The 11,769-nt window shown below is 40.1% G+C and overlaps 1 protein-coding gene across 1 annotated transcript; it reads left to right on the top strand.

Moving 5' to 3' along the window:
- The first annotated feature begins 4,003 nt into the window (after positions 1–4,003).
- Positions 4,004–10,001, top strand: LOC101787389 (uncharacterized). Its single transcript, XM_013142221.3, has 2 exons — positions 4,004–5,488; positions 9,742–10,001. Exon 1 carries the CDS (start codon positions 4,191–4,193, stop codon positions 5,439–5,441), a length of 1,251 nt encoding a protein of 416 aa, XP_012997675.2. The 5' UTR covers positions 4,004–4,190; the 3' UTR covers positions 5,442–5,488; positions 9,742–10,001.
- Positions 10,002–11,769: the final 1,768 nt, after the last annotated feature.

Raw genomic sequence — 11,769 nt, 5'->3', positions numbered from 1 at the left:
TTAAAAAATTTTTTGAAACAGAGTCTTGGCAAATAGCTGAATTGCTGCCTCAGCCAACCAGAGTGGTAGGATTATGGGCATGCACCTTTACATCCAGTCACATATATCTATTCTTTAAAAAATAGTTTTAAACTATAAAATTTATGTTTTTTTTTTCAATTCTACACAACTAAGGAACCAAGGGCATACTGCATTTAGAGTTTCTTGTCAATACTACTTGAATGCTCACGTGTCTTTAAAAAGCTTTTAAATTTTATTGGTACATTTTCTTAGCTCATATAGTTTACAGTCATGTTGGGGAGTGGTTATTTGATGTACTACAGCATGTTTCTTTTTTTTAAATCTCCTTCCCTCCCTCCTCCTCAAATTCTCTGATCACATTTTTCATTCTTGTGATATTATTAATCTTAGCTTGTGTTATGGCATATCGTGTTTACATTAACTGAGGATATTAGGTTTCTGCATAAGGCATATCTTTATTCTACTTCTTTCTCCTTCCCTTCCTCCTCATTCATCATGCTTTTTCCCTTGGACCACTTCTCTATTGCAAGAGATCTGTCCCCGGTCTATTCTATCCATCCTTTATTGTTCTCTTTGTTTGTACTTTGCCTCATTCAAATGAGAGATGTCATATAGTATTTAAGATTGTGTGTCTGGTTTATTTCACTCAACTTTGTGTTTTCCAGGTGCATCCATTTTCCTACAAATGTCTCAAATCTATTATTCTTTATAGCAGACTGGTATTCATATATATATATATATATCACATTTTATTTATTCAGTCACCTCTTGATGAGTGTACAGGCAGCTTCTAGGAATGTAACTAGTACAGGTTGTGCTGCTATAAACACATGTATCATTGTAGTGTGATGTCTTAAGCTCTTTGGGGAAAACACCTAGATCATATGGAATTTCTGTATAAGTACCATGTGCTAAACAATTGCACCACTGGAGTTCCTCATAGGAAATTTCTAATTTCAGTTCCTTGAGAAATTCCATACTAATTTCCATAATGATTGAACTAGTTTATATTCCTAATAGCAATAAAATGGGTTCCTTTTTCACCATAGCCATGCCAGAATTTGTAATTGTTTGATTTCTTAGAGATTGCCATCTTGCTGGAGTCAACTGGAATCTTAGCATTGTTTTAGCTTGCATTTTTTTAATGACCAGAGATACAGAATATTTTTTCATATGTTGGTTATCCATTTGTATTTCTTTAATTGTGAAGCACCTATCATTTCTCGTGCCTGTTTCTTTATTTTGTTTTTGTTCTTTGTATATTCTACATATTAGTCCTATGGAAAAAAATTGTAGGTTCCTTCAATCTACTGATTGATTTTTTTGCTATACAAAAGCTTTCAGTCTGACAATCACATTTTTTATTGTATTATTTCTTGTATGATTGAGGTTCTCTTGTCTTTCCTACACCTATGTCTTTAAGTGTTTTACCTATTTTATCTTCTAGTAGGTTTAACATTTTAATGTTTAGATCTTTGATCCATTCTTGTGTGTTGATCTTATATCCTGCTCAGATCCATTTTGATCAATTTTTATTTTAATTTAGTATACCATGAGAGATAAGGGCCCAATTTCAATCTTCTGCACACAGATAACCTGTTTTCCCAGCACCACTGGGTGATCTTTCCTCCAACATATGCTTTTGGTCTCTTTGTTGAAGAGCAAATGTCTTGAGAATGTCTTGAGAAGTTTCCGTATCCTCAGTTCTGTTCCATTGATCCACGTATCTGTTTTCATTCCAGGATCATGCCATTTTTATCACTACTGCATTGTAGTATAGATTGAAGAGAGGTATTGTTATGCTTCCTGCTTTGTTCTTGTTGTCCAAACTTGCTTTTGCTATTCTGGGTCTCTTCTGGTTCTAAATGAATTTTAGGACTGTTTTTTCTAGATCTATAAGGTACACTGTTGGTATTTTGCTTGAGGCTGCACTGAATTTGTGATAGAGTTTTTAAAGTATGGTCACTTTGACAATATTGATTTTGCCTGTCCAGGAGCAAGGGACATCATTCCATTTGCTGATGTCCTCTTCAATCTCCTTTTTCAGAATACTGTGGTTTTCTTTGTAGAGCTCTTTCACTTCCTTACTTAGGTTAACTCCTAGATATTTATTTTTCTTGAAGCTTCTGTAAATGGTATTCTTTTCTTAATTTTCTTCCCATTCTGTTTATTATTGGTGCACACAAATACTAATTTTTTTGTGTTGAGCTTGTATCCTGCTACATTGCTACAGCTTGATATTAATTATAAGAGTTTTTGGTAGAGTTTCTTGAGTCTTCTATGTAGAGTATCATGTCATCTGCAAATAATACTAACTTGAGTTTTTTCTTTCCTATATGTACTCTTTTATTTCTTTCTCTTGCCTAATTGCTCTGGATAATGTTTCAAGTACTATATTGAATAGAAAAGGCAATAGTAAGCCAGGTATGGTGGCACATGCCTGTAATCCCAGCACTTGGGAGGCTGAGGTAGGAGGATCATTGCAAGTTCGAGACCAGCCTGAACTACAAAATGAGCTCAAGGCCAATCTCAACTGCACAGTGAGACCCTGTCTCAAAAAGATAAAAAAAAAAGAAGAAGAAAGAAAAGAAAAGGTAATAGTGATACAGGAGCTAAGGAGCTATGCCAAGTTCATGTTTTACAAAAGCAAATGGGGCTGGGGATTTTGCTCAGCGGCATAAGCATCTGCCTAGCAAGCGCAAGGTCATGAGTTCGATCCCTGTTACAAAAAAAAAAAGCAAAGAATGAATTCCAAAGAACAATGGAAGTTAAGAGTAGGAAATATTTATTGAGAAATAGAGTCCCAAAAATGGGTGGTCACCAAGGCCCTTTATCAGGAGTACTTTATACAGCAAAGACACAATGTAGGTACAATGTGGGTCAAACTATAATCAAGCTGCTTAGCTAATATTGATCTAATATGGAAGCAGGTCACATATCAAGGATACTTGGAAAAAACAAAGGCATTTTGGGGAAAGGATGGGTCCTTCTGGTCATCCACTTGGGTGACTGATTCCCATCTGGACCTTTTGGACCAAGTGCTGTTAATTTCAAGTTACTACTTATCCCTTAGGGAGGTACATAGGCTAGCCTTTGCGTCTTTATTTTGAAGTCTGATCTTCTTCAGATGTACCTCCAGCCACAATTCTGATATCTTTATTTTTTCCTGCTGATTTCCTTGAGCACCTAGTCCCTTTCTAACCATACACTAATTTCTTTCTAACTTAACTGCCTATAATAATAGTGGACATCCTTGTCACATTCCTGATTTTAGGGAGAATCCCTTTACTTTCCCCCCCATTTGGCCTGATAATGACTACTGGTTTGTCACATAGCTTGATATCCATGATATCCAGGTATGGTCCTTCTATACATATCTTCTGCTGTTACCTAGAACCAGGAGGTTAACAGTCATCTTGGAGGCAGAAAGCTAAAACAAGAATTAAGATTCCTGTCAGACATGGTGCCCAATACTTGGGAGGCAGGAAGATCTCTGCTAGTTCAAGGTCAGCCTATACTACATGGCAAGATCCTGTCTTGAATAAAATTTTTAAAAATTAAGGCTACACATTCTATCCAGTAAGAGTGACTTTGGGAGACCCTGTCTCAAAATATATAGGGCTCAGATTGCAGCACAGGGGAAACGCCCTAGATTCAGTTTCTCACTACAAAGAGAATAAAAACCAAAACAAAACCTAATCATAGACCCTAATTTATGCACTTTAGGAAGTGGCTACCTGGATACCAGCAATCCAGTAGTTAGGACATTACAGGAGGGAAGTCTGCCCTTTGCTCTCTTTAGGGTCTCAGGAACGTAGGGCGCAGGAGGAGTCCACATACACCACCCCTGTCCCCAGCTGCGGAGAAAAGACCCCATGCCCTCACCCTGGGAGGGATAATTTTACCCCAAACTGAAGGAGCACGGAGTGGCCCTGTGGAAAACACTGCGCAAGCGCAGAAGGCGGGGTGGGAGAGGATACAACGCATGCGCGTCTCTCCTAGCCAACGCCTTTTTTTCTCCCGCTGGGCTAGGGTGGGGCCTAGTTTCTCTCCTCTCGCCCTGCCCCTTGCGTTGCCATGGGGACCCAGCGGTACAGCTGTCCTTCGGCTGTTCAGCGGGCCTGGTCGCCTCCTACGGACTGAAGTTGTGGCTGCGACTGTGGGAGATTATGGAGCCTTCAAGAACCAGCATCCAAACCACCGGGAAGCGGCCGAGCCTGGGCCGCTGCAAGCATTTCTTTTGGCTGGGCGTCGTCTTCGACACGGTGGGCGTGGCGGTGCTGTTCACTGGCGTCTTTGCAGACCTGCTCTTCTATGACATGCTGCTGTACCTGGGTTCCATCATCATCTTCTTCAGCCTGCTGTGGTGGATCTCCTGGTACACCGGCAACATAGAGCTGCTTCCCGAAGAGGCGTCCAAGAGGAGCATCCATATGCCTGCCGGCCCCACGGTCGAATCTCTGAGTCGGAGCGTGAGCCACCGCTTCTCCTGGACCTTCGGGAACCTCTCCAACACCCTGCTCCAGCATCGGCGCCTAAGGTCTCTGAAGAGGAGGGGTAACTTGAACGTGACCGGGGCGGATCTGGAAGACGAGAGAAAGGACAAAGACGAAAAGGAAGGCGTCAAGGACGTTGGCGATCCTCAAGATATCTGCAAAGAGAATCTGGGCCCAAAGTTTGAAAATGGCAACAGTCCAGAGGCAGTCAGCTCCCCAGGCCCTGAAGCTGGCGGTGGGGTGAGTCTTCTGGTGCAGTCTTCGCTCCCTCCATCCCCTCTGGACTGGCCCCTGCCTTCTGCTGACCTGGCCTCAAAGAGTCCCTCTGTGGCCCTCTCGGTCTCTGTTCAGCCTCCTCTCACTACTTCTAAGAGCGAGCTTGATGAAGCTGTGGCCTCTAAGAGCCAGCCTCCAGTTACCCTTTCTTTGACGACCCATCCTCGAGCACCCATCACCTTTCAGAACCACCCAGTGGTGCCTATGGCTCCTCAGAGTCCCTTCCAGGTTCATGCGGCCTCTGAGAGCCAGCTACAGAGTCTTCCTTGGGCTTTTCAAACACAGCCTCCAACTGTTGAGGCATCTGGAAGCCAGTCTATGGGCACCCAGGTCCCAGTGATGCCTTTTCAGGCTGTGGAGCCACAGATCTCACAGGCTGGCCAGGACTTTCAGCTCCTGCTTCCCACTCAGCAGGCCTCCCACAACACCTGTTTAGTCCAGGATATTTCTCGAAGTCAGTCTTCAAGCAACCTGGAGGTTCCTCCTAAGGTGCTGGTTGCTCAGGCTTTTGAGGTTCTGCCACTACCCAGCCAGAAACTATCTCGGGAGATACCTGAGGCTGCAGCTTCCGCGCCCGAGACCCAGCAGTCCATTTCCTCTGATGGCACCCCAGGCTCTGGGATGGTGAAGAAGAGTCACCCTCTCTAGTAGGGATCAGACCCCAGCAATTTGCTGGCTGCCCAAGTCTCTGCCAAGTAAGTGCCTTCGGAGAAAAAGTCCACTTTTTCATTGTTTCCGGTCTGTGCTACGGGGGCTTCCTCATTTCTTCCTTTCCAGAAAAATAAATAAGAAAGAAAAAAAAAGTAAATGGAAGCAAAGTAGTTTTAGCCTGCAAGGATCAGCTGTTTGGAATGTTGATAATTTTATAAAACTTTTTATGAGTCGATGAAGGCTAAGATTTTGCCTGCTTTACCAGAGACAGAGAGAGAAATAATTACATCATTTTGGGGAGCATAATGTCTGGAGTGGGTGGAAAATTTGGCTTCTGCAAGGTTTTGGGAACAAAACAACTTCTAGTGGTACAGAAACATGGCATTAAATGATGTCTTAGGATGGAAAAGCTATTCCCTTTTCAGTCTTATCAGGGTGGGTTCCAAAGTTAGTGATCTTTAATACATTTCTCATTCTTCAGTGGGCAAAAAGTGCATTCAGCTAAAATTTAATAACTTTCATGTTCACAAACTTACTACAGTGGATTTGTTTCTACTTAATGCAAGTGATGCTGGTTTTTGTTTGAAGAGTTATAATTGGCTTTTGGAAATACATTTAAGTAAAAATATTTATATGAATCAATTTAAAAGTAACAGTTAATTTAATGAGGGATGCAGATTTAGCTCAGTGGCAGAAGTACCTGCCTGGCAAGTGCAAGGTCCTGAGTTCAATCCCTGGTATCAGGAAAAAAAAAAAAAGTAACAAGTGAAATTTAAATGATTCTCAAGTTTAGAAAACATCTAGCTATACATATTGTCACATGGCCTTTCTACTAAACTACAAAACCCTTGTGCTATCCTGTTTTGTGAATTTATGGGTAAGGTTGCTGAAAATGAATTCCACTTACCTTTCCAAGTGGAAATGGTCTGGTGAAGGTCAGAATTGGTGGCCCTGCTTCTCTGGGTTAAATAATCATAATGGTACACATTGCTCTGCATCAATTTCTGCATCAATTTTCTTTCTCTAGTCCCATTCCAAAAGTTAACTACTCCGGAGTACAGGGCATAGTAATATGTTTAAACTGTACCAAAATACTATCCAGGGAGGTGTTCATGTTTATTTCATAATTGTTGGTTTCATTCCAATGATTTGGGAAAGCACTGGTTAGGTGGAAGTCAAACTCATTGTCCTTACAGTTTCTTCCACTCTCCATTAAGAGAATGTATACGCTTTTTCTTTCAAAGTATAAATGCATATACCCTGTAGACTATCTTTAGGGGCAAAATGTTTTGGCTGTTTTGATTTTGTATAGTTTTAACACTTGGAGTTTTTGTTTCGTTTTGTTTTTGTTTTAGTTTTTTGGTATAGCGAACGGAACTCATGACCCTGTGCTTGCCAGGCAGGGGCTATATCCATGGTAACATTTGGATTTTGTTGTTGTTGTTGTTCCCAAGTTCTAGTCAAGAGCTTATAGGAAGTATTACAGATAAATAAGTTTTAAGTCTGAGAGTCTGGAATTGAGCACTTGAATTCTAACATGAAAAGCATTTGGTTACTTAGTGGTTTTTTTTTTTTTTCTATTTTGACAAATCGAGAATGTTCAGAGAGCGCATAGCTTAGGGGCATACCTAGTCTGTTCAAAACTCTAGGTTCAATTACCAGCACACACACACACACACACACACACACACACACACACACACACACAGAATAAAATACCAATGAACCCTAATTCCAGAAGAAAAGGACTTAATGTTCTTGTTAGATGTTATCCCCCCCCCTTTAACTCTACTCTTATTTTTGGGTAATTTAGATGATTGAAATAATTCTCCATGTAATCCTTGGAGACTTGAGCACTTACTAAGTGCCAGGCATAAGACTAACATGAATAAAGAAAAAAAAGATGCATATCTTGTCATCAGAAAGTGTTATAACCTTTATTATCTAGAGGAATAACTAAAGAGGAGAGAACTTTTACCAAGTAGACTGTTTAGCAGACCAGCAGAAGAATTTTCTTTTTGACAGAAAGAGCCACATAGTGCCCTTCACATAATTAATTGGTCAAGCATTTACTGAATTCTTAGTAAGTGCTAGACATTATACTAGATTATATTAGGCAGTCCCTTAGTGGGGACTCAGAGCCAAGTATGAAGTCCCTGCATTCCTAGCACTCACTCTATCAGAGCAGACACAGGAATTAACTACCACACTGTGGTACTGTACTTTAGGTTTCAGAATACAAGTGTGGGCAGAGATGTTTGATTTAGATTTTAAAGTAGTTGCTCACTGGGTGCAGAAGATGGGGAATAACATTCCAAGTGAAGGAAAAAGCACCGCACTGATGGAACAACATAACAGTCTATAGCAGTGATGGCGAACCTTTTAGAGACCGAGTGCCCAAACTACAATCCAGAATCACTTATTCATCACAAAGTGCCAACACTGCAATTAAACCTGAGCGCTGCAATGCTGGGGTGACTTAGCTCACAGACTGACAGAAAGGGCTCTTTGAGCCGGCTGTGGAACTATTACCACCGCTGACCTATAGCCTGTGGCTTCTTGAGAACACATCTGGGAAGGAACAGCCTAATGCTAGTCACAGGTGATTGAGTCTTGGAGATTCAAGAGGGAAGGAACTATGGAGTGTCTGTGGTGAATTCAGGGAATTACACGATACTAGATGGTGAAGGATCTTTCCAGGGAGTACTAGTAACCCTATACACATTTGGGAAGCCTTTGAAGGTGTCTAAGCAGACTTGTGTTGTGTCTATGGTTTCCAATACTACCTGTATAAAATAATGGCAGTAGGCCACAAATAGAGATTAATTGCTGAAGTCTCTCTCTTAAGGAATAAGCTGAAAGTGGACCTCTTAGATGTTAGAAACAGTTCCTGAACAAAGTGTAGGCTCCATGGGTGCTCATCTTACAAAAATACTTTCAAGTGTTTATTTTCTAGTACAACTTTTTATCTATAAAGGTGGCACATAGAGTACACACAAAGCACTGTAACACATTTATCTATGTTAATGGTAAAGATCTGTCTAAAACAAGATTTTTTTTCCTATAAGGGACACAACAGTAAATATGTTAGGCTTTGTGGGTCAAGAAGCAAAATTGAGGATACTATGTACTACTTACAGAACAAAAGAGAAAATTACCATGATTTGCCTTATTTGCTTGGAGTAGGCTGTAACAGTTCCTTTGACTCAAGTTGGATCATCTGTAGTCATTCATCTGACCAAGCAACTGGCTCAAAGCAAAGGAGACACCAAGTAGCACTTTTACAGGGTCCCCCTCACACCCAGAGTACCTGGCTGTTCCAACTTGGTTTGCTGGCCTAAGAGGTGATTTATTGAGCCTCTGACTCCCGGATTAAGAGTACACCTTTCAGTGCCTAGCCTGGATGCTCCAGGTAAAAGCCCAAAAAGTCGCTAAGCATCCTAGCAATGCACAGGACAACTCCCACAATACAGAATACTATGACCTAAGGTGTCAATAGTGTGAGGTTGACAACTCTAATCCACAATAATCATAAAAGAAATTGCTCTAAGACAGGTGTGGTGGCACACACCTGCAGTTCCAGCACTCAAGAAGCTGATGCAGGAGGATCACAAATTCAAACCCAGCCTGGGCAACTTAGTGACTTAGTGAGACGCTGTCTCAAAAATAAAAAGTAAAAAAGGGCTGGGGTTGTAGCTTTGTGAAGGCCCTGAGTGCAGCCACCCTACTACCAAAAACTTAAAAACCTTAGTTTGACCCTCGAGGGACTCTGTGCCTCTTAGGGATGGTGCCTTCTCCCATAGATGATTCTAATTTTATTTTTCTTTGTTTTATTCAGTTTTTGTCCTCAATTTGTATAAGCTTTGAATCAACACACACACATATGACAGTAATAACTGTCAGATGTTTATAATATACTGCACATGATACTAAATGGTTTACAGGCATTTGTCACAATGGTCAGAGTTGGGCACATCGAGGACAATTTGATATTGAAAGATAAAGTAATTTTTCCAAAGTAACACAAATAGAGGAGGTGAAATAAATGTCTAATTGAGGTATATTTCAAGGTATATATGATAGTATTCCCTTTCAAATTAAAATGATCAATAAGCCTTCTCAGGCTTGTTAATTATAATTTAAGCTATAATATTTTGTGTCAATCTATGGGTCGCTTCTCTATTTAAAATTTTACTGACAGAAAATAAAAATCAGCAACTCTTCAATTTTTCATTCCTTTCTAGACTTTCATATTTGTAAATATCATCTGAAATAAATATTGCCTTTTTCTTTGCAGAACCCACCAGTATTTCTACAGATTTAACTGCCAACTTTATAAAATCACAAATATTTAGTCGTGTTTTGGAAACTTCTTTCTGGAGTCCTGATCGAACTCAAACCAACAGACTCTCTAGATTGCCTATGCCAAATATAACTGTTACAATATTGGACAGTTTTTAAGCTTCTGATAATATTTATTGCCAGAATTTTAAGCCATAATAAACTGTACTATTTCAAATGAATTTTGTTTTAAAATAAATTTATTTTAAAAATAAATATCATGAAAGCATTCCACGTCTCTTATTAGAAAATGATGTGTGATTATGTTCATAGTGCATGAACATAAATATATGTAAAGTTCTTATAGAAATTGACATGAGAAAATGAAACTCATTGTGTTCACCATCACATTATGAAACAGCTTTCAGAAAAGTTTTAATATATTCAATATGGTAAAATATGCTACAACTTATGGTGGGTATATACATTCACAACTTTGGAGATTTCTATTTTCCCAAAGATTTAAAATCTGACTTTGCTGTTTATTTTCTTTTTTAACAGTGCCAGCTGAGTGTGGTGGCACACACCTGTAATCCTAGCACTCAGGAGGCTAAGGCAGGAAGATCACTGAGTGCTAGGCCATCCTGAACTACACAGTGAGACCCTGTCTCAGGAATCAAAAACAAACAAAAAAGGAATAATAGTTTTTGTAATGTTGGGGATCAAACTCTGGATCTTCAGCATGCTAAGTAATTGTTCAACCTCTGACCTATAGTCTCTGATTTCATTTTGTTTTTCAGACAGGGTCTCACTATGTAGCACTATGTATGTACGTAGCTCACTATGTCGCACCAAGGTCTTGAATTCACTATGTAGTCCAGAATGGCCTCAAACTCAGCAATTCTCCTGTCTCAGTCTCCCAAATGCTGGGATTGTAGGCATGCACTACTGTCTTGGTTAATTTTCTCTCATAGTGGACAAAATACCTTACCCCCAAATTTAAAATTTATTTAGCTCACAGTTTGTAGAGATTTCAGCCCAGAATCAGCTGGCTCCAAGACAGTGTGGAATTCATTGTGGGTAAAGACAGTAAAAGCCACAAGCAGGAAGAGAGAGGTAAGTTTCTTTCCCTCATATCCAGTCTACTTGCCCTAGAGTGGATTTAGCACTCATACTCCTAATCTCAGCATTGGACCATGAATCAATCACAAGCTGTAGTTTCAGCCACCTCTTTAAAGCCTGCCTCCATGACCACATTAGATTTGTACCCCTAGACACAAACTATAACATTCTGCCCCTGCTCCCACCAAAGATTTGTGTACATTCCTTCAAGCAAAAGGTATTTAGTTCATCTCTTAAGAGTTGACAAAGTTCTAATAATTTCAACATTACTGAAAAGTTTTAAGCTCCAAATCTTTGAGATTGAGATTTAAGGCAAAGTCTTACCTGTGAGATAAATTAAACACTTCCAACATTCAATGGCACAAGATAAACATTACCATTCCAAAATTTACAAAAGGGGGATACAAAGGAATGGGAGCAAAGCAAGTCCAAAACCCAGCAGGATAAACATTAAGTCCTGTAGTTCCATGTACAACATCCAAAGCAATCTGTGGCAAGATGTAAACTGAAAGGGCTTGGGTGGCTCAGCCCCTACAGCACTTCCATGGCAGTGGTAATAGTTCCCATGGCTTCCCTGGGGGCATGCTCCCTCCTTACATTTTTTTCTCAGATGATCCATGTTTCTGCATTCTCTAAACTTCTGGGATCTCTCATAATGTCACCTGTTTTCTATTCATGGATATTCTGATTGTTTCTAATCCCAGAAATTTTTTTTCTTTTGGAGACAGGGTCTCACTAGGTAGTCCAGTCTGACCTTGAACTCACTATGTAGCCCAGACTAGCTTCAAGCTCCAAGCTGTCCTCTTGCTTCAGCCTCTGGAGTGCACCATCACACACACTCTAAGAAATATTTTTAAACAATTGTCTTAGTTACGTTTCCCCTTGCTGGGACAAGTTATCCAAAACTCAAAATTAAAGGACA

This window comes from Cavia porcellus, unplaced genomic scaffold, assembly GCF_034190915.1.
Source record: "Cavia porcellus strain 051 isolate PalLab524CR breed Dunkin Hartley unplaced genomic scaffold, mCavPor4.1 scaffold_16, whole genome shotgun sequence".
Taxonomy (NCBI): domain Eukaryota; kingdom Metazoa; phylum Chordata; class Mammalia; order Rodentia; family Caviidae; genus Cavia; species Cavia porcellus.
The sequence above is the reverse complement of the archived record's forward strand: the minus strand, read 5'-3'. Positions and strand labels throughout refer to the sequence as shown.